The sequence below is a fragment of the Leptodactylus fuscus genome, chromosome 7 (assembly GCF_031893055.1).
Source record: "Leptodactylus fuscus isolate aLepFus1 chromosome 7, aLepFus1.hap2, whole genome shotgun sequence".
In the NCBI taxonomy this organism is placed as follows: Eukaryota; Metazoa; Chordata; class Amphibia; order Anura; family Leptodactylidae; genus Leptodactylus; species Leptodactylus fuscus.
Genome location: NC_134271.1, coordinates 1,659,783 through 1,683,061, shown reverse-complemented (window position 1 = coordinate 1,683,061; position 23,279 = coordinate 1,659,783). Strand labels below are relative to the sequence as shown.

The 23,279-nt window shown below is 54.4% G+C and overlaps 2 protein-coding genes across 2 annotated transcripts in view; one reads left to right on the top strand and one right to left on the bottom strand.

Moving 5' to 3' along the window:
• LOC142214392 (SPRY domain-containing SOCS box protein 3-like) lies at nucleotides 1–5,717 on the top strand. Its single transcript, XM_075283339.1, has 5 exons — nucleotides 1–61; nucleotides 3,555–3,733; nucleotides 4,082–4,213; nucleotides 4,330–4,520; nucleotides 4,765–5,717. The coding sequence occupies exons 1-5, from the start codon at nucleotides 21–23 to the stop codon at nucleotides 4,987–4,989; spliced, it is 768 nt and encodes a 255-aa protein (XP_075139440.1). The 5' UTR covers nucleotides 1–20; the 3' UTR covers nucleotides 4,990–5,717.
• Nucleotides 5,718–10,267: 4,550 nt separating this feature from the next.
• Nucleotides 10,268–23,279, bottom strand: part of ARHGAP1 (Rho GTPase activating protein 1) — a 39,940-nt gene continuing 26,928 nt past the window's right edge. The window contains exons 8-13 of the mRNA XM_075280767.1: nucleotides 22,685–22,792; nucleotides 22,522–22,598; nucleotides 14,955–15,032; nucleotides 14,626–14,754; nucleotides 13,687–13,790; nucleotides 10,268–12,858 (exon numbers count right to left, since the gene is read on the bottom strand). Coding sequence (XP_075136868.1) covers nucleotides 12,679–12,858; nucleotides 13,687–13,790; nucleotides 14,626–14,754; nucleotides 14,955–15,032; nucleotides 22,522–22,598; nucleotides 22,685–22,792 — 676 coding nt within the window. The 3' untranslated portion in view covers nucleotides 10,268–12,678. The remainder of the gene's footprint in view (nucleotides 12,859–13,686; nucleotides 13,791–14,625; nucleotides 14,755–14,954; nucleotides 15,033–22,521; nucleotides 22,599–22,684; nucleotides 22,793–23,279) is intronic.

The following is a 23,279-nucleotide window of genomic DNA, read 5'->3' as shown; positions in this document are numbered from 1 at the left end:
CTTTCAGAAGAAGCAAAACAATGATGAGAGGTAGAGGAGGACACGGGCACACTGACCCCAGGTAAGGGGCGCCGAATAATCGGGGAGGTGAGAAGGGTCTGCACTGAGGCGGCGGCCACTGGAGCTGAGATTTGGGGACCACCGGTCATGGGGACATAGAAGGAAGCAGCGCCATGTGTGTCCTCAAACAGCAGCACAAGTCTCAGCGCCCAAGAGGTGTCACTGGGGCTAAAAGTGGTGCAAACAGGGTCCAGCGCCCCCCACGTGTTCTAACGGTGACTGCACGTATCACAAGGGGGGCTGGGACCACCAATAATCTGTGGTATATAGGGGCGCCCGCCGCTCCCCACCAATAATCTGTGGTATATAGGGGCACCCTCCGCTCCCCACCAATAATCTGTGGTATATAGGGGCGCCCTCCGCTCCCCACCAATAATCTGTGGTATATAGGGGCGCCCTCCGCTCCCCACCAATAATCTGTGGTATATAGGGGCGCCTGCCGCTCCCCACCAATAATCTGTGGTATATAGGGGCGCCTGCCGCTCCCCACCAATAATCTGTGGTATATAGGGGCGCCCACCGCTCCCCACCAATAATCTGTGGTATATAGGGGCGCCCTCCGCTCCCCACCAATAATCTGTGGTATATAGGGGCGCCCGCCGCTCCCCACCAATAATCTGTGGTATATAGGGGCACCCTCCGCTCCCCACCAATAATCTGTGGTATATAGGGGCGCCTGCCGCTCCCCACCAATAATCTGTGGTATATAGGGGCGCCCGCCGCTCCCCACCAATAATCTGTGGTATATAGGGGCGCCCGCCGCTCCCCACCAATAATCTGTGGTATATAGGGGCACCCTCCGCTCCCCACCAATAATCTGTGGTATATAGGGGCGCCTGCCGCTCCCCACCAATAATCTGTGGTATATAGGGGCGCCCGCCGCTCCCCACCAATAATCTGTGGTATATAGGGGCACCCTCCGCTCCCCACCAATAATCTGTGGTATATAGGGGCGCCCGCCGCTCCCCACCAATAATCTGTGGTATATAGGGGCGCCTGCCGCTCCCCACCAATAATCTGTCGTATATAGGGGCGCCCACCGCTCCCCACCAATAATCTGTGGTATATAGGGGCGCCCTCCACTCCCCACCAATAATCTGTGGTATATAGGGGCGCCCGCCGCTCCCCACCAATAATCTGTGGTATATAGGGGCGCCTGCCGCTCCCCACCAATAATCTGTGGTATATAGGGGCGCCCGCCGCTCCCCACCAATAATCTGTGGTATATAGGGGCGCCTTCTGCTCCCCACCAATAATCTGTGGTATATAGGGGCACCCGCTGCTCCCCACCAATAATCTGTGGTATATAGGGGCGCCTGCCGCTCCCCACCAATAATCTGTGGTATATAGGGGCGCCCACCGCTCCCCACCAATAATCTGTGGTATATAGGGGCGCCTTCTGCTCCCCACCAATAATCTGTGGTATATAGGGGCACCCGCTGCTCCCCACCAATAATCTGGTATATAGGGGCACCCTCCACTCCCCACCAATAATCTGTGGTATATAGGGGCGCCTGCTGCTCCCCACCAATAATCTGTGGTATATAGGGACGCCCTCCGCTCCCCACCAATAATCTGTGGTATATAGGGGCGCCCTCCGCTCCCCACCAATAATCTGTGGTATATAGGGGCGCCTTCTGCTCCCCAATAATCTGTGGTATATAGGGGCGCCTGCCGCTCCCCACCAATAATCTGTGGTATATAGGGGCGCCCACCGCTCCCCACCAATAATCTGTGGTATATAGGGGCGCCTTCTGCTCCCCACCAATAATCTGTGGTATATAGGGGCGCCCGCCGCTCCCCACCAATAATCTGTGGTATATAGGGGCGCCTTCTACTCCCCACCAATAATCTGTGGTATATAGGGGCTCCCTCCACTCCCCACCAATAATCTGTGGTATATAGGGGCGCCCACCGCTCCCCACCAATAATCTGTGGTATATAGGGGCGCCCTCCACTCCCCACCAATAATTTGTGGTATATAGGGGCACCCGCTGCTCCCCACCAATAATCTGTGGTATATAGGGGCGCCCTCCACTCCCCACCAATAATCTGTGGTATATAGGGGAGCCTGCTGCTCCCCACCAATAATCTGTGGTATATAGGGGCACCTTCTGCTCCCCACCAATAATCTGTGGTATATAGGGGCGCCTGCTGCTCCCCACCAATAATCTGTGGTATATAGGGGCACCTTCTGCTCCCCAATAATCTGTGGTATATAGGGGCGCCCGCCGCTCCCCACCAATAATCTGTGGTATATAGGGGCACCCGCTGCTCCCCACCAATAATCTGTGGTATATAGGGGCGCCCTCCACTCCCCACCAATAATCTGTGGTATATAGGGGAGCCTGCCGCTCCCCACCAATAATCTGTGGTATATAGGGGCGCCCACCGCTCCCCACCAATAATCTGTGGTATATAGGGGCGCCTTCTGCTCCCCACCAATAATCTGTGGTATATAGGGGCGCCTTCTGCTCCCCACCAATAATCTGTGGTATATAGGGGCGCCTTCTGCTCCCCACCAATAATCTGTGGTATATAGGGGCACCTTCTGCTCCCCACCAATAATCTGTGGTATATAGGGGCGCCTTCTGCTCCCCACCAATAATCTGTGGTATATAGGGGCGCCCGCTGCTCCCCACCAATAATCTGTGGTATATAGGGGCGCCTTCTGCTCCCCACCAATAATCTGTGGTATATAGGGGCGCCCTCTGCTCCCCACCAATAATCTGTGGTATATAAGGGCGCCTGCTGCTCCCCACCAATAATCTGTGGTATATAGGGGCGCCTGCTGCTCCCCACCAATAATCTGTGGTATATAGGGGCGCCTGCCGTTCCCTACCAATAATCTGTGGTATTAGGGGCGCCCGCCGCTCCCCACTAGATGTTTTGGTAATGACAGGCCACTTTAATAAATTTCACCATGTTCAGTCCTTTTTTTTTTTTTTTTTTTTTGGGGGGGGGGGTGTCTCGTTATCACATTGGAGGCGCCTGAGGTGTCCGGCAGTGGCTTCACCCCATTGAGAACACTTGCATGCTCGGCTGAACCTATTGCAGGCATATGGGGGAGTCATGTGGAATATTTGGCCAGCCAAGTGTCCAGCAGCTGTATATAGGCGGCCGTATACCTTCAGCTATTCCTTCCCCATACACATGCATGCTTGGCTTGGTTGAGTGTTCTTGTGTTTCAGCAGTGAGGGAGGGGAGAAGTCAGCAGGGGGGTGTTTTGGAGCCCCTGACGGCCCCCCCTGGCTTTGGTTTATCTTCCAGGGGCTTACGTTCAGCCTGTCCGACCTTCCTTCCCTGGAATCGGGGGCCCCATATCAGTATCGGCCAGTCCCACCATATTGATATCTTATTATAGCTGCAATACCAGACACGACCTGCAGAGCGGAGTGGCGCTGTGTTAGTCATTGATTTACTATTCTTACCTGTCATTCTCGTATCTTCCCCACCATCCTGATAGTCACTTCCCCACCATGTTTTGTCTATAGCTCTGGGCCAGGACCTCTGGCGCCCCCCATGCCATGTGGCTATGTGAAGGAGAACTGGTTGTGGCAGGCGAATGAGCAATGTCCGTCAGTCCAGCTGTCCCCTGGGCGGCAGGAAGTTTATTTCCACACAGATCCAGTCCTGGAGAGCTGCGGCACTGCCGGGGTGCGGGGGGACACAGGTAAGAGGACGCTCCTAAATAATGGAGTTGGGTGTTGGACCCCTGGAGTTGGGTATGAGTCCCTGGAGTTGGGTATGGGTCCCTGGGGTTGGGTATGGGTCCCTGGAGTTGGGTATGGGTCCCTGGGGTCGGGTATGGGTCCCTGGAGTTGGGTATGGGTCCCTGGAGTTGGGTATGGGTCCCTGGAGTTGGGTATGGGTCCCTGGGGGTGGGTATGGGTCCCTGGGGGTGGGTATGGGTCCCTGGGGGTGGGTATGGGTCCCTGGGGTTGGGTATGGGTCCCTGGGTTGGGATCGCCTCCAGGTTAGCTGAGGACGGCTCATGTCTGACATGGATTTCCCTTTCTAGGTTTCCTACAAGGAGAACATTACTGGGAGATCGAATTCCTGGAACCGCCATCTGGACTGTCCGTGATGGTCGGGGTCGGCACCAGCAGAGCCCCACTGAGCGCCCCAAATCTCCAGTACCTCGATCTACTAGGTAAGATGGGACACCTGCTGAAGGTCTTGGCCCCTCGCTCACCATAGGGGAGCCCGGTGGGATAGGTCTGCTGGCCGTGGCCTCCTGACCACTGATGCTTCATGGACTCTTTGCAGGTCAGGACGCCGACAGCTGGGGTCTGTCCTATAAGGGCAGAATCTGTCACGCAGGCGGCAGCAGGCCGTACACCGAGCCATTCTACGAGGAGGGGACGCTGATCGGCCTCCATCTCAACATGGAGGAGGGGACATTGACCTTTTACAAGGACAGACAGTGTTTGGGACTGGCCTTCACCGGACTACACAAGGTATTGTCATGGGGGATTGTGTCTATATGGCCAGAATGGGGGTCCTGTGGGACTGTAGTGATGGCCATGGGACCCGGGATACTAGCCGAGTATTGAGTGCCATAGAGGTTGACTAGAGTGTCAGCGGGCATGCTCGATCCAGTCACATTGGTGGTGGTGTCAGTGGTGGACCCCACCGATCCTCTGATCTGTACCTGCCCCTTCGCTGTGGTCTCAGTGTCTGACCATGGTCTTCTCCCCGCAGGTCCAGCTGCCATTATTCCCCATGGTGTCCTCCACCAGCCCCGGCACAGAGTTGTCCCTGGGGTTACGTTGCAGCACGTTGCCCACCCTGGAGGAGCGATGTTTTAGTGCACTGGCCCGTAATCTGACACAAAAGGACTCTGCAGATCTGCTCCCTCTACCAGCGGTTGTCAGGTGGAAGCTGAAGAACTGGAGGACCTGGGATGTCCTGAGACCCGAGCTGTGACCTCGCGAGAGACTTTATGCCAGTAATCCTGAACGACCTCAAGACTGTGCCGAGAATCCTTGTAAGGCTCGTCCCGGAATATTCCAAGAACCCGCCGGGCACAAGGATGAAGTGTAAGGGCCGAGACGGCGACGAGAACGGGCCAAGAGGGTCTAAAGGGAGCGACGTGGCAGTGACGTGGTATTGGCAGATACTGAGGGTGGGCTGTGGCGGCCATCTTTGTACATGCTATGGGGCCCCTAAGGAAATTCAGGAGCCTCCCCTTTGGTCTTGCCCCAGCTTTGCATCTACCTCAATGATGAAAAAAGGGAAGTGGCCCCTGAGATGACGAATGCTCCAAATTTATTGCACAGAATATAATCGGGTGTCTAATGGGGGGCCCAACCCCCCCCCCCCAAAGTCCAGGGACAAGTGACCTTCTGTCTCCAAAGCTTAGACAAACCTGTCGTGTGGGGTCTATATAGACGGCCCCCCCGTGTGCAAGAGCTTAGATGGCCCCCAATAGGGCCAAGAAAGATGGAGGAGACGGGGTGTCCACATGTCCAGGCCGCGCCCTTATCACAGATCCCTACAGATCCCACATGAGTCTGCTCGGGCCTAGACTGAGACCTGTGATCTCCCCGGGGCTCTGACATGGAGCATCTTCCCTCCTCTACCTCATAGATTGTAAGCTCTTGTGAGCAGGGCTCCGCCCCATTGTGTCAATGACTCTGTGACTTGTACAGCGCTGCAGAATATGTTGGTGTTCTATAAATGTGTTACTATTATCTCCGCCATCTGTCGCCATCGTGTATTGAAGGCCTATGCGTCAGACTCAGATCTATTCATATCTAATCTGAGGGGTCCGACACCTGGGACCCCCACAGATCAGCTGTGCCAGGCAGCGCGGTTGTGGGTGATGTTTACATTCTGGGATCCGTGCTGATCAGCCGCCGCGTACTCAGTGTCCTCCCTGTAGCGCTGCCCAATAGCCTTCAATTGGACGACTCTGCCGTAGAAATTGTACAAGTTACCTGAGGCGGCGCTGAGCTGATCGGTGTGGGCTCCAGGTCTCAGACCCCGATAGGTCACACAATGATAGTTTAGACCCCTTACCTGTGTCCCATCCCTTTATTAGATTTCCTTGCATGTTCACACTTCCCCTTTAAGGATCCAGGACTAGTTATTATTAAGTGGCCCTGAAGGAGTTAATTCTGGTACGTGCGCCGCCACCGCCTGTCACCCGGCTCTTTGAGGTTTCATCCTGTTGCATCAGTGTTTGGAGGAGCCTTTACGGTTCCTTCCTGGGATCGCTGCCCGGATTCCTCGTCGGCCTCCTTCACACAAGATAAAATGGGAACAAAACCGATACAAGAAAGCACCGCAACGGGAGACGCAACGGGCACCGCCGGGAGTCCGGAACTACAAGGCCAAAGTCACATCATTGGTCATAGAGCGACATGGCGGAGCTGCAGTTCTGTATGTGTACCTGGCATGTATATCCTGTACCTGCCGCGTTCCACCTGTACCTGCCGCGTTCCACCTGTACCTGCCGCGTTCCACCTGTACCCGCCGCGTTCCTCCTGTACCCGCCGCCTTTCTCCTGTACCCGCCGCCTTTCTCCTGTACCCGCCGCGTTCCTCCTGTACCCGCCGCGTTCCTCCTGTAACCGCCGCGTTCCTCCTGTAACCGCCGCGTTCCTCCTGTACCCGCCGCGTTCCTCCTGTACCCGCCGCCTTTCTCCTGTACCCGCCGCCTTTCTCCTGTAACCGCCGCGTTCCTCCTGTAACCGCCGCGTTCCTCCTGTACCCGCCGCGTTCCTCCTGTACCCGCCGCGTTCCTCCTGTACCCGCCGCCTTTCTCCTGTACCCGCCGCGTTCCTCCTGTACCCGCCGCCTTTCTCCTGTACCCGCCGCCTTTCTCCTGTAACCGCCGCGTTCCTCCTGTACCCGCCGCGTTCCTCCTGTACCCGCCGCCTTTCTCCTGTACCCGCCGCCTTTCTCCTGTACCCGCCGCGTTCCTCCTGTACCCGCCGCCTTTCTCCTGTAACCGCCGCGTTCCTCCTGTACCCGCCGCGTTCCTCCTGTACCCGCCGCGTTCCTCCTGTACCCGCCGCGTTTCACCTGTACTTACTGCAGCTACAATCCACGGCAGGAGAACAAACCTTGCTAATCCGTGTCCTGGGTGCAGATGTATAATCACCCCCTAAGGCCACATGTTGCGAGTTGCAGCAGGTTTGTCGCTGCGGATTTGCCGACACTTAACCCCTTGTGACTCAGTAAAGGTTTAGTGGACGGGATGTAAATAAACCCTGTTCACACACAAAGCTGCAGGTTTATTATTTGCAGATTCCTGAACTAGAAAAACTGAAAACTCATCTGAAAACTTTCAGCAGACCCCCCCCCCCCCCCGCAGCAGACCCCCTCTCTCCTGCAACAGACCCCCCCCCCCTCAGAAGATCCCCCTCTCCTGCAACAGACCCCCCCCCCCTCAGAAGACCCCCCTCCCCCGCAGCAGACCCCTCTTCTCCAGCAGCAGACCCCTGTAGCTGTAGATCTGCCCCATCAGGTCATGGCAGGTCTTATGGGGTGTTCCTGGTGCGAAGGGTTAATACCCCCAGAAGTGCCTGTGCTGCCCTATGATTGAGGGGCACGGACATCAGAGAAACAGGATAAAGAAATAACATGGCCGCCCCCTCTCTTTCACAAACAGCGCCACATCTGGCCACAGGTTGTGTCTGGTATTGCAGCTCAGCACCATTGAAGTGAAGGAGTCTCAATAACAAGGACCAAGTCACCCTGATGTGGCGCTGACTGTGAAAGACGGGGGGCGGCCATGTTACTGTCTAATGCTGAACCTTTCAATCCTCCAGCTCTCAGGTGTGTGTCATGCTCCGCCCCCAGGCCACACCCTATAAATCCTCCTGTTCTCAGGTGAGTGTCATGCTCCGCCCCCAGGCCACACCCTATAAATCCTCCAGTTCTCAGGTGAGTGTCATGCTCCGCCCCCAGGCCACACCCTATAAATCCTCCAGTTCTCGGGTATGTCATGCTCCGCCCCCAGGCCACACCCTATAAATCCTCCAGTTCTCAGGTGAGTGTCATGCTCCGCCCCCAGGCCACACCCTATAAATCCTCCAGTTCTCGGGTATGTCATGCTCCGCCCCCAGGCCACACCCTATAAATCCTCCAGTTCTCAGGTGTGTGTCATGCTCCACCCCTCAGGCCCCGCCCTTTAAATCCTCCAGCTCTCAGGTGTGTCATGCTCCGCCCTCAGGCCACACCCTATAAATCCTCCTGTTCTCAGGTGTGTCATGCTCCGCCCCCAGACCACACCCTATAAATCCTCCTGTTCTCAGGTGTGTCATGCTCCGCCCTCAGGCCACACCCTATAAATCCTCCTGTTCTCAGGTGAGTGTCATGCTCCGCCCCCAGACCACACCCTATAAATCCTCCTGTTCTCAGGTGTGTCATGCTCCGCCCTCAGGCCACACCCTATAAATCCTCCAGTTCTCAGGTGTGTCATGCTCCGCCCTCAGGCCACACCCTATAAATCCTCCTGTTCTCAGGTGTGTCATGCTCCGCCCTCAGGCCACACCCTATAAATCCTCCAGTTCTCAGGTGTGTCATGCTCCGCCCTCAGGCCACACCCTATAAATCCTCCTGTTCTCAGGTGAGTGTCATGCTCCGCCCCCAGACCACACCCTATAAATCCTCCTGTTCTCAGGTGTGTCATGCTCCGCCCTCAGGCCACACCCTATAAATCCTCCAGTTCTCAGGTGTGTCATGCTCCGCCCTCAGGCCACACCCTATAAATCCTCCAGTTCTCAGGTGTGTCATGCTCCGCCCCCAGGCCACACCCTATAAATCCTCCTGTTCTCGGGTGTGTCATGCTCTGCCCCCAGGCCACGCCCTATAAATCCTCCTGTTCTCGGGTGTGTCATGCTCCGCCCCCAGGCCACACCCTATAAATCCTCCTGTTCTCAGGTGTGTCATGCTCCGCCCTCAGGCCACACCCTATAAATCCTCCTGTTCTCAGGTGTGTCATGCTCCGCCCCCAGGCCACGCCCTATAATTCCTCCAGCTCTAACGCTGCCCCCTACAGACAGGACCCGGAGCCTTCTGATATAAATAACACACAGACTCAGATTTACATTTCATGGACTGAATTTTTTGTTTCTTCTCTTGAAATACAAAACGTGAAATCACAAGCGAAATAAAAATGTGACAAGAAGCAGAAGCCGAATATAGCGCAGAGCGCGGCCGCGTATACGGGGAGAGGGCGATTCCTCAGGAACGTCCGCGCCGCAACCAGGCACAGAGACATACACGAGGCAAGGGAGGCCAGACCCTGAAATAGTGGGGGGGAGGGCACCGGTAATGTCCTGGGTGGGAGGGCTCCAATAATGTCTGGGGGGGGGGGGGCGCATCCATTGACAACACGTAGCTTACAGCGAGGCCCCTGCTGATCAGACACAATATGGGGGGGGGGGGGGGGTTCCCTTCTGATTATTGGAGGTAGATTAAAAGGACATTCTAGAGAAAATGGCGGCACAGCCTGAGGGGGAGGAGACTACCAGGCTCCGCCCCCCACTATAAATCACACGGCCTATCAGCTTTGTCTGGAACGTCCCTTTAAGGAGGTTATGGCACAGATAGGATTTATCCTCCACCACGTATAAACAGCTGATCATTGGGGTCTAACCGCTGAGACCTCTCTCTCCCCCCCCCCCCCCCCCCCCCCGATCATGAGGTTGGGAATGGGAGGAGGGGCACGTTACTCCTATTGTGTATGTAGCTCTGGTGGACACAGACCCGCCCCCAACTCCATTCATTTCAATGGGAGCGCCAGAGGTAGCCGAGTGCTGGACGTCAGATGCCACTGCAGTAAATGGGGCGGGGTCTCTGTGACCACTGGCGGTAACTCCCAGGATACGCTGTATATGGCTCAGACCCCAGCCCACATGGTGAGGTGACTGTAGTCCTGCCTGTAGGGGGCGCCGTCTCCCTATAGTCCAGCTCTTTCTCCGTATAAGTGCAGACATCTCATCGGTCGCCAGAGGAGCGCGAGACCCCCGGATGGAGGAGCGCGAGACCGAGACCCCCGGATGGAGGAGCGCGAGACCGAGACCCCCGGATGGAGGAGCGCGAGACCGAGACCCCCGGATGGAGGAGCGCGAGACCGAGACCCCCGGATGGAGGAGCGCGAGACCGAGACCCCCGGATGGAGGAGCGCGAGACCGAGACCCCCGGATGGAGGCGCGCGAGACCGAGACCCCCGGATGGAGGAGCGCGAGACCGAGACCCCCGGATGGAGGAGCGCGAGACCGAGACCCCCGGATGGAGGAGCGCGAGACCGAGACCCCCGGATGGAGGCGCGCGAGACCGAGACCCCCGGATGGAGGAGCGCGAGACCCCCGGATGGAGGAGCGCAAGACCGAGACCCCCGGATGTTGGAGTGCGAGACCCCCGGATGTTGGAGCGCAAGACACAACGTTCTGCAATATTCAGCCCCAGTGTGATCTTAGTGTCGTGTAGCTGAAGGTTGTTGTACAGAACAGTCGCCATCTTGGGCCACTCGTGGACAGTCAGGAATAGTCCAGATCACCAGAATACGGCCGGGGGTCAGACACGGGGCAAATCATAGAGGCCGATGAGGGTGTAAGGTCAGGTGATATAATAGAGAGGCAGCCCGGCGCTCGCCCCTCACACGCACAGACGCCCGGCGCTCGCCCCTCACACGCACAGACGCCCGGCGCTCGCCCCTCACACGCACAGACGCCCGGCGCTCGCCCCCTCACACGCACAGACGCCCGGCGCTCGCCCCCTCACACGCACAGACGCCCGGCGCTCGCCCCTCACACGCACAGACGCCCGGCGCTCGCCCCTTACACAGACATCACAGACAAAACATCAAGGCAAACGTTTGGCAGAAAATCTCATCATGTAAAATTACAAAACCGGATTCATAAATGCACTTATCAAAGGAGCAAATGTGCCAAGGGGGCGGGGCAATGGTAGAGTCCAGAGCACACGTCGTATAACACCGGGGGGGAGAGGGGGGTCTCTGCAGGCATTCACTATTGTGACCCCTCAATGTCGGGACTAGACCCTATGACACAATGATATGGCACGTAACGCCGTACACACCAGACTGCGGGGACGAGCAGCAACACTTAGTCATCGGGCCACGACAATATTCCCATCTGTACAGGGGCCGCAGCGCTGACCGTTCTGATACAAAGCTCCAAATCCTCTGCTAAGAGATTCAATGGGATCATAGAGTAGAAACGGTCGGTCAATTCCACCTGCCAACTCACCAATCCAGCGCCATCACCGGCCACAGGTAGTGTCTAGAGTTGAGCGAGTAGTGTAGGGATCAGCCGATCCGAACAGCACGCACGCATTGAAATGAATGGATGCACCTGGTGCTTCCGGTTTGATGGCGGCCGGCCACTTAACCCGCCGCGTGCCGGCTACGTGCATTGATTTCAATGTGTGCGTGCTGTTCGGATCGGCTGATCTCTACAGTACTCGCTCATCTCTAGTAGTATCTGGTACTGCACTGACCGAAACTGAACTGTAATACCAGACACAACCTGTAGACAAGTGTGGCGCTGCGCCCAGACAAAGGCAACCATGTTGTTCTAACAAGCCCAGCTGGATGGCAAACATTATGGGAACTAACTGCACTTAAAGGGGTTCAGCAGACTTATCAGTTGATGACCCCTCCTCGAATGGACTAAAGGTCACCAGAGGTCATACAATTGTGGGCCGTCCCCCCCATCAATCAGATGTCTGAGGAGTCTGCAGCTCAGCCCCATGCACGTGAATGAGACTGAGCTGTGACCAGGTCATGTGACTGAATGTACCGTCATACCAGTGATCAGAAACTGTTAAGCCTGGACATCCCCTTTAAATAAACGATATTCTTACCTTTAAGGAAATCCCCAACGTATAAGGACGCCACGCTGAAATATGTTTTGCTTGGTGACCGATACACAGATATAAAATATTCATAAAAGACGATTAAAAAACACCAAAAAATAAAAGCAGAGCGGTCGGATGGAGACCCCGAAATACAGAACCCCCCGTGTGGGAGGAGGTAGAGGACCAAGCTGCCAGTCACACACATTGTACCATCAGAATGACCACAGGGGGCAGTATACAAGGAGTGGCCCAGACGTGGTGTGACAAGACCATTAGGTGAGGGCTGAGACACGGCAGTGGCCGGAGATCGCAACGCTGCACTAAGGAAAATGAATGAGGCCGCGTAGTCACGACTGCAACAAGACAGTGGCCAGAACTGGGGCGGCTGTGATGTCGTGGCGACTTCCGGTTACAAACCAACCCCAATCACTTTCATCAGCTGCAAGACGGCGACCAATGACGAGATCTATGGCGTGGCCAATGGCGTGTGACGTGTCGTGGCCCAAAATAAAGGAGGGAATGCGAAGGAATGTCAAGAAATGAGTGGAGAGAAGTCCCAGGAGGTTCCCTCAATCCTTTATGTGCCGCCCCACAGAAAGCGACTCCCTGCCTACCAGAGGCATCCGCTGTCCCGTGCAGACACTTGGAGGGTCCTTGTGCTGCGAGCTACATTGGAGATGCCGGCTCCAACGGGTGGTGCAGAAGAATCCACAGACACACGGACACAGGACGGACAGCGAGGCGGGGCAGTGGCGGAGTGTGACCAGGAAGACCGGCCCGATTACAAGTGAACGTCCTCAAACAGCTCCCTCTGGTGGTCGAGCAGGAACTTGGTGAAGGTGTTGATGGGGTTTATGGCTTTCAGGGTCATGGCCACATCTTTCGCCCACAGCAGGTTTGGGCCGAAGACGACAGCCAGGTTGGTATTAGTCATCTTATTCTCATCACTCCGAGCAGACACCTTAAGAAGAAGCAAAGAAGGTTCCTGAGTCAGAGGGTGGACGGTCAGACCTACAAGAGCTGCTCCACAGGCCGAACAGCGCGGGGTCTACACAACATGGACGTCAGGAGACACCACAGTGATCCGGGGTCTGTATATTACATAAAGCCACTTACTCTATAGGCTGCGGCATATCCACCATTGTCACCTGCAGGGAGAGCGGCCCAACTGCACCCCCTGCTGCCAGGAGAAGCCCCCCGGTCACCCCCAGCCGCCATCTTAACAGAAGTCAAAAAGTTCTCCTTACCGTATGGCCGGTGGGTAAATCCCTAATAATGTCCCCAGGTAATAAAAACCGCTTGGGCTGTATAAGAGGAGTGCGGGTACCAAAAAAAAGAGCGCTGATGGGCTGTGGGGTCACTCTCTTGTGGGTGCTGCGCACAATAACAGTGACCCCACTATGCACAGGTCTCCATGAAGGTCACCTTCAGGACGACTAGGAACCTTGTGTTAGCTTTGTAGACTTTGCTGCACAGATGGGTGTATGATCCTGGGGGTCTGCGGGTGAGGGGCATCCTGGGGTCAGAGGGCGAGGGGGCATCTTGGGGGTCAGCGGGCGAGGGGGCATCCTGGGGTCTGCGGGCGAGGGGGCATCCTGGGGTCAGCGGGCGAGGGGGCATCCTGGGGGTCAGCGGGCGAGGGGGCATCCTGGGGTCTGCGGGCGAGGGGCATCCTGGGGTCAGCGGGCGAGGGGCATCCTGGGGTCAGCGGGCGAGGGGCATCCTGGGGCCAGCGGGTCGGGGCATCTTCCTACAGCCACATCTATAAAGAACACTAAAATCTTCTCACCTCAACGAGAAAGCCAATGAGATACCGCAAGACTTCGTAATTCTCTTCAGGCAGCGTCTTCAAGGCTTCTCTAGTGGATTCCACCTGATTCTCCGGCTCTAAAGCTGCAGGAGATGTGAACGGACAGAAGAGATTAGAGAAGAATACCAGATGGATCATAATATAGGTCATGTAGAGCCAACCCCAGCGCCCTCCAGGCCCGTGAAGACCATCATGGACACGGGGCCTCAATAACCTGAGACTCTGCAGTGACCACACAGGCCCCTCTGATCTGCGAGGGCCACAGCGATCATTCTCAAGGTGGGGGGGCGGGGGTCTTGGAGGTCGGAGCCCTTCTGATCAGAACGTGATGGTAGATCCCAGTGACTCCTGTATGCCAGGCTAAGGTTGGGTTCACACCTGCGCCTGATCTGCACTTCGGGTTTCCATCCCTGAATCCGCTAAAAAAATGTGGCGAGTAAAATCCCCATTGAAGTCTATGGAGTCCACGGTGACTGCAGCGTGGGGGACAGTTATTTGGGGCCCCGATCGGACCGGAGCGCAGCCTTAATCCCTCCGGGCAGGAGATGCAGCAGATTTATTACTTTGCCCTTTCAGGGGGGGGGTCTGGAGAACATTTAACCCAATTTGTTTCCTCTCAGTAAATACCCGGCCCTATCGTTCCCCGTTCCAACCTCCCCGTCTCACACTGGCCCTGACGCTTGTTCTCGGAGTCTCCGCGCTCATAACATTCAGCTGTAGCCGAGAAGTCCCTGGATGAAGCCGCCAGTCCTGGCCCGGTCCAGGTCTGGTTAATTTGGTGCCCCCCTCCGAGCCTGCTTAGGTCACGGCTGAGCCCACATTTGTAAAAAGCGGTGTGAACATGGGCCTGCACCTAAATGTGACACAAATCCCCCCCCCATATGTCTCTCCAGCCTGGACTACGGAGCCGTCACTTACTGGAGAAGCCCACGATGTAGTTGTAGAGGTTAAAGGTCAGCAGGGGCTCGGGCAGCTCCCGCAGGAAGGTCTTCAGGATGACGGCGGTCAGATGGACGTCCTCGTACTGCTGGAAGTCGACAGGCGCTCCTGGACAGACAGAGCGAGGTCACTATTAGTACATGCACCCCCTGACGACGTACATGGCCAACCATCACTCTCCCTCCCGGCTCCCCAGAGTGCAGGTGCTGCAGCGGAACAGAGGACGTGAACACTGGAGGGAAGCGACCCCGGGGAGTCCCAGCAATAGGAATGGCCGACCACCTCGCAGACACATCATCAATACTCACCAATGTTATACTTCTGCTGCACTTCTCGCACCACCTGAGTGCTGGCCGACCTCCGAAATATCCCCTCTGTGGCCAGAGCTGCAAAGAGAACAAAGGTCACGACCAGAACAAGTCACAGGACCCATCCTCAGCCCATAGCGGGGCACAGGTCACACTCAGGAGCATCACCATGAGGTCACTGCTAGTGCAGAGACTAGGCCTCAGCTACCCCGAAAGGAATAGAAATGGCCCCAATATTGGAGGAGGAGGAGGAGTCCTGGAAGTGAGGCCTGGCCCCTGGGAAAGGGTTGGAGCTGTTGGGGGAGGTGAGGGCTCGGCTTGTTCACTACTTCTATATGTACCCCCTGCAGCACCGGGCAGTCTGATAGTTGTGCACCAGGTAACGTCAGACACTGGTGAGGCCGCAACCTATAAACCCACCATAACAGGAGCTGCAACTGGTCAAGGCGCTTCCATGATCCTAATATGGCCAGAACTAGTGCAGACCATGAGGAGAGTTAGGTAAACCCCTCATGGAGCCCCCGCCCGCACAGGCAGCCCCTCTGATCTTACACAGATGACAAGTTTAGGTTCCAGAAGTTATGGGATCTCCTCCGCACCACAATAACACATGAAGAATCCTCCGCAGACGTGAAGCCGACGGGATGATGGGAGAAGGTTTATAAAGTGGCCGCGAAAATTCCAGTGTAAGAGACTCATAAAAGAAGAAGATTTATAGTGAACAGCCCCCACTCCTCAGGAACTATGAGACAGGCGAGACCCCCCCTCTCTGACTACAGGGAGCAAAGCCGGGGAACGACCCCCACCACTCAGCAACTATGAGACAGGCGAGACCCCCCCTCTCTGACTACAGGGAGCAAAGCCGGGGAACGACCCCCACCACTCAGCAACTATGAGACAGGCGAGACCCCCCCTCTCTGACTACAGGGAGCAAAGCCAGGGAACGGCCCCCACTACTCAGGAACTATGAGACAGGCGAGACCCCCCCTCTCTGACTACAGGGAGCAAAGCCGGGGAACGACCCCCACTACTCAGGAACTATGAGACAGGCGAGACCCCCCCTCTCTGACTACAGGGAGCAAAGCCGGGGAACGACCCCCACTACTCAGGAACTATGAGACAGGCGAGACCCCCCCTCTCTGACTACAGGGAGCAAAGCCAGGGAACGACCCCCACCACTCAGCAACTATGAGACAGGCGAGACCCCCCCTCTCTGACTACAGGGAGCAAAGCCGGGGAACGACCCCCACTCCTCAGGAACTATGAGACAGGCGAGACCCCCCCTCTCTGACTACAGGGAGCAAAGCCAGGGAACGACCCCCACTACTCAGGAACTATGAGACAGGCGAGACCCCCCCTCTCTGACTACAGGGAGCAAAGCCAGGGAACGACCCCCACTACTCAGGAACTATGAGACAGGCGAGACCCCCCCTCTCTGACTACAAGGAGCAAAGCCAGGGAACGACCCCCACTACTCAGGAACTATGAGACAGGCGAGACCCCCCCTCTCTGACTACAAGGAGCAAAGCCAGGGAACGGCCCCCACTACTCAGGAACTATGAGACAGGCGAGACCCCCCCTCTCTGACTACAGGGAGCAAAGCCAGGGAACGGCCCCCACTACTCAGGAACTATGAGACAGGCGAGACCCCCCCTCTCTGACTACAGGGAGCAAAGCCAGGGAACGACCCCCACTACTCAGGAACTATGAGACAGGCGAGACCCCCCCTCTCTGACTACAGGGAGCAAAGCCGGGGAACGGCCCCCACTCCTCAGGAACTATGAGACAGGCGAGACCCCCCTCTCTGACTACAGGGAGCAAAGCCAGGGAACGACCCCCACCACTCAGGAACTATGAGACAGGCGAGACCCCCCCTCTCTGACTACAAGGAGCAAAGCCAGGGAACGACCCCCACTACTCAGGAACTATGAGACAGGCGAGACCCCCCCTCTCTGACTACAAGGAGCAAAGCCAGGGAACGACCCCCACTACTCAGGAACTATGAGACAGGCGAGACCCCCCCTCTCTGACTACAGGGAGCAAAGCCAGGGAACGACCCCCACTACTCAGGAACTATGAGACAGGCGAGACCCCCCCTCTCTGACTACAGGGAGCAAAGCCGGGGAACGGCCCCCACTCCTCAGGAACTATGAGACAGGCGAGACCCCCCCTCTCTGACTACAGGGAGCAAAGCCAGGGAACGACCCCCACTACTCAGGAACTATGAGACAGGCGAGACCCCCCCTCTCTGACTACAGGGAGCAAAGCCGGGGAACGGCCCCCACTCCTCAGGAACTATGAGACAGGCGAGACCCCCCCTCTCTGACTACAGGGAGCAAAGCCAGGGAACGACCCCCACCACTCAGGAACTATGAGACAGGCGAGACCCCCCCTCTCTGACTACAAGGAGCAAAGCCAGGGAACGACCCCCACTACTCAGGAACTATGAGACAGGCGAGACCCCCCCTCTCTGACTACAAGGAGCAAAGCCAGGGAACGGCCCCCACTACTCAGGAACTATGAGACAGGCGAGACCCCCCCTCTCTGACTACAAGGAGCAAAGCCAGGGAACGGCCCCCACTACTCAGGAACTATGAGACAGGCGAGACCCCCCCTCTCTGACTACAGGGAGCAAAGCCGGGGAACGGCCCCCACTCCTCAGGAACTATGAGACAGGCGAGACCCCCCCTCTCTGACTACAGGGAGCAAAGCCAGGGAACGACCCCCACTACTCAGGAACTATGAGACAGGCGAGACCCCCCCTCTCTGACTACAGGGAGCAAAGCCAGGGAACGACCCCCACCACTCAGCAACTATGAGACAGGCGAGACCCCCCCTCTCTGACTACAGGGAGCAAAGCCGGGGAACGACCCCCACTCCTCAGGAACTATGAGACAGGCGAGACCCCCCCTCTCTGACTACAGGGAGCAAAGCCAGGGAACGACCCCCACTACTCAGCAACTATGAGACAGGCGAGACCCCCCCTCTCTGACTACAGGGAGCAAAGCCAGGGAACGACCCCCACTACTCAGGAACTATGAGACAGGCGAGACCCCCCCTCTCTGACTACAAGGAGCAAAGCCGGGGAACGGCCCCCACTACTCAGGAACTATGAGACAGGCGAGACCCCCCCTCTCTGACTACAGGGAGCAAAGCCAGGGAACGACCCCCACTACTCAGGAACTATGAGACAGGCGAGACCCCCCCTCTCTGACTACAAGGAGCAAAGCCAGGGAACGGCCCCCACTCCTCAGGAACTATGAGACAGGCGAGACCCCCCCTCTCTGACTACAGGGAGCAAAGCCAGGGAACGACCCCCACCACTCAGGAACTATGAGACAGGCGAGACCCCCCCTCTCTGACTACAGGGAGCAAAGCCGGGGAACGGCCCCCACTCCTCAGGAACTATGAGACAGGCGAGACCCCCCCTCTCTGACTACAGGGAGCAAAGCCGGGGAACGGCCCCCACTCCTCAGGAACTATGAGACAGGCGAGACCCCCCCTCTCTGACTACAGGGAGCAAAGCCAGGGAACGACCCCCACCACTCAGGAACTATGAGACAGGCGAGACCCCCCCTCTCTGACTACAAGGAGCAAAGCCAGGGAACGACCCCCACTACTCAGGAACTATGAGACAGGCGAGACCCCCCCTCTCTGACTACAGGGAGCAAAGCCGGGGAACGGCCCCCACTCCTCAGGAACTATGAGACAGGCGAGACCCCCCCTCTCTGACTACAGGGAGCAAAGCCAGGGAACGACCCCCACTACTCAGGAACTATGAGACAGGCGAGACCCCCCCTCTCTGACTACAGGGAGCAAAGCCGGGGAACGACCCCCACTACTCAGGAACTATGAGACAGGCGAGACCCCCCCTCTCTGACTACAGGGAGCAAAGCCAGGGAACGACCCCCACTCCTCAGGAACTATGAGACAGGCGAGACCCCCCCTCTCTGACTACAAGGAGCAAAGCCGGGGAACGGCCCCCACTACTCAGCAACTATGAGACAGGCGAGACCCCCCCTCTCTGACTACAGGGAGCAAAGCCAGGGAACGACCCCCACTACTCAGCAACTATGAGACAGGCGAGACCCCCCCTCTCTGACTACAGGGAGCAAAGCCAGGGAACGACCCCCACTACTCAGCAACTATGAGACAGGCGAGACCCCCCCTCTCTGACTACAAGGAGCTATGGCAGGAATAGGAGGGAGCAGAGCCGGGGAACAGTCACACACTACAGACAGACGGCAGATATAGGAGCGTCAGGTGGACAGACCTTATATCCGCCATACTGAGCCGCTGTATACCCCCTAACAGGAGGACCCCCCCCCATAGTAATACCCCAATACCACCATATACTGTGCTGTATACTCTGCAGTAACTGACATCACAGCCTCATGTATCAGAGCAGCACAAAACACAACCACTGCGCAGTATACAACCAATCTGTGACATCACTGTGTGTATTATCCTGTACTGTGACATCACTGTGTGTATTATCTCTGTACTGTGACATCACTGTGTGTATTATCCTGTACTGTGACATCACTGTGTGTATTATCCTGTACTGTGACATCACTGTGTGTATTATCCTGTACTGTGACATCACTGTGTGTATTATCCTGTACTGTGACATCACGGTGTGTATTATCCCTGTACTGTGACATCACTGTGTGTATTATCCCGTACTGTGACATCACTGTGTGTATTATCTCTATACTGTGACATCACTGTGTGTATTATCCTGTACTGTGACATCACTGTGTGTATTATCTCTATACTGTGACATCACTGTGTGTATTATCTGTACTGTGACATCACTGTGTGTATTATCTCTATACTGTGACATCACTGTGTGTATTATCTGTACTGTGACATCACTGTGTGTATTATCCTGTACTGTGACATCACTGTGTGTATTATCCTGTACTGTGACATCACTGTGTGTATTATCCTGTACTGTGACATCACTGTGTGTATTATCCTGTACTGTGACATCACTGTGTGTATTATCCTGTACTGTGACATCACTGTGTGTATTATCTCTGTACTGTGACATCACTGTGTGTATTATCCTGTACTGTGACATCACTGTGTGTATTATCCTGTACTGTGACATCACTGTGTGTATTATCTCGGTACTGTGACATCACTGTGTGTATTATCCTGTACTGTGACATCACTGTGTGTATTATCTCTATACTGTGACATCACTGTGTGTATTATCTGTACTGTGACATCACTGTGTGTATTATCCTGTACTGTGACATCACTGTGTGTATTATCCTGTACTGTGACATCACTGTGTGTATTATCCTGTACTGTGACATCACTGTGTGTATTATCCTGTACTGTGACATCACTGTGTGTATTATCCTGTACTGTGACATCACTGTGTGTATTATCTCTGTACTGTGACATCACTGTGTGTATTATCCTGTACTGTGACATCACTGTGTGTATTATCTCTGTACTGTGACATCACTGTGTGTATTATCTCTGTACTGTGACATCACTGTGTGTATTATCTCGGTACTGTGACATCACTGTGTGTATTATCTCTGTACTGTGACATCACTGTGTGTATTATCCTGTACTGTGACATCACTGTGTGTATTATCTCTGTACTGTGACATCACTGTGTGTATTATCCCTGTACTGTGACATCACTGTGTGTATTATCCCTGTACTGTGACATCACTGTGTGTATTATCCTGTACTGTGACATCACTGTGTATTACCTCTGTACTGTGACATCACTGTGTGTATTATCTCTGTACTGTGACATCACTGTGTGTATTATCCTGTACTGTGACATCACTGTGTGTATTATCTGTACTGTGACATCACTGTGTGTATTATCTCTGTACTGTGACATCACTGTGTGTATTATCTCTGTACTGTGACATCACTGTGTGTATTATCTGTACTGTGACATCACTGTGTGTATTATACTGTACTGTGACATCACTGTGTGTATTATCCTGTACTGTGACATCACTGTGTGTATTATCTGTACTGTGACATCACTGTGTGTATTATCTCTGTACTGTGACATCACTGTGTGTATTATCCTGTACTGTGACATCACTGTGTGTATTACCTCTGTACTGTGACATCACTGTGTGTATTATCTCTGTACTGTGACATCACTGTGTGTATTATCTGTACTGTGACATCACTGTGTGTATTATCTCGGTACTGTGACATCACTGTGTGTATTATTCTGTACTGTGACATCACTGTGTGTATTATCTCTGTACTGTGACATCACTGTGTGTATTATCTCTGTACTGTGACATCACTGTGTGTATTATCCTGTACTGTGACATCACTGTGTGTATTATCCTGTACTGTGACATCACTGTGTGTATTATCTCTGTACTGTGACATCACTGTGTGTATTATCTGTACTGTGACATCACTGTGTGTATTATCCCTGTATTGTGACATCACTGTGTGTATTATCTCTGTACTGTGACATCACTGTGTGTATTATCCTGTACTGTGACATCACTGTGTGTATTATCTCTGTACTGTGACATCACTGTGTGTATTATCCTGTACTGTGACATCACTGTGTGTATTATCCTGTACTGTGACATCACTGTGTGTATTATCCCTGTACTGTGACATCACTGTGTGTATTATCCCTGTACTGTGACATCACTGTGTGTATTATCCCGTACTGTGACATCACTGTGTGTATTATCCTGTACAGTGACATCACTGTGTGTATTATCCCTGTACTGTGACATCACTGTGTGTATTATCCCTGTACTGTGACATCACTGTGTGTATTATCCCTGTACTGTGACATCACTGTGTGTATTATCCCTGTACTGTGACATCACTGTGTGTATTATCCTGTACTGTGACATCACTGTGTGTATTATCCCTGTACTGTGACATCACTGTGTGTATTATCCCTGTACTGTGACATCACTGTGTGTATTATCCCGTACTGTGACATCACTGTGTGTATTATCCTGTACAGTGACATCACTGTGTGTATTATCCCTGTACTGTGACATCACTGTGTGTATTATCCCTGTACTGTGACATCACTGTGTGTATTATCCTGTACTGTGACATCACTGTGTGTATTATCCCTGTACTGTGACATCACTGTGTGTATTATCTCTGTACGGTGACATCACTGTGTGTATTATCCTGTACTGTGACATCACTGTGTGTATTATCCTGTACTGTGACATCACTGTGTGTATTATCCTGTACTGTGACATCACTGTGTGTATTATCCCTGTACTGTGACATCACTGTGTGTATTATCCTGTACTGTGACATCACTGTGTGTATTATCCTGTACTGTGACATCACTGTGTGTATTATCCCTGTACTGTGACATCACTGTGTGTATTATCTCTGTACGGTGACATCACTGTGTGTATTATCCTGTACTGTGACATCACTGTGTGTATTATCCTGTACTGTGACATCACTGTGTGTATTATCTCTGTACTGTGACATCACTGTGTGTATTATGCTTGCGCTATGACATCACAGTACACAGCGCACAGCGGCAGGCCGGTATACAGCATGTACTGACCGTTCATCCTCAGATAAGCCACAGTCTCCTGCACAACTTGGGGAACCTTCTGATTTTCGGGGTGCTTTTCTTTGAGTCTGCAGACAACACAAATGGATATGAAAGAAAACAAAAAAATAAATAAAAACACCTTTTTGCTGATGATAAGATGAGAGATACTCACTGCTGGAGGGACACCCCGAACTGTTGGTTTGGCAGCGGAGGGCGCGGCGGAGTGGTTTTCTGGTTGGGCGGTGCGGGCTTCATTGTAGAGCGGATGAGCTCATCATATCTACAACATCACAGGTGACAATTAATAGGAGTGACTTGTTCATGAGCCATTAAAGGGGCGGGCTGAGGAATACCCTTTTAGGGACGTTCTTAGCTAATAGTGGGGGGAGGGGGTCATCTGTTCACGATCATTTCTATTACGTGAGAGTTACAAGGGTGGTCAATAAGGAGAACTCGGCCGCTCCACTCATGTTAACTAGATACGTGTAATACTTCTCTTCACCTGCTGGGGCACTGCAGGGATATGAAACACTTCCTGCTAGGTCACCCCTCCACATTATAGCTGATCACTACGACCAGATTAAATTCTGCACATGCTCAGTAGTAACACTGAGGCCGAAGTGTCATGGCCGCCCCTAGTTTAGTGTCTATATATAAATATATATGTGTGTGTGTGCTGAGTATATACAGGGATGGTAATACAAGTCTATGATAACTCTGAATTCTGCACATGCTCAGTAGTAACACTGAGGCCGAAGTGTCATGGC

Coding starts and splice junctions, on each gene's coding strand:
- LOC142214392 (XM_075283339.1), top strand. CDS start 21: ATGATGAGAGGTAGAGGAGGACACGGGCACACTGACCCCAG. Junction 4,214..4,329: donor CCAGTACCTCGATCTACTAG/GTAAGATGGGAC, acceptor GACTCTTTGCAG/GTCAGGACGCCGACAGCTGG. Junction 4,521..4,764: donor CCTTCACCGGACTACACAAG/GTATTGTCATGG, acceptor TTCTCCCCGCAG/GTCCAGCTGCCATTATTCCC.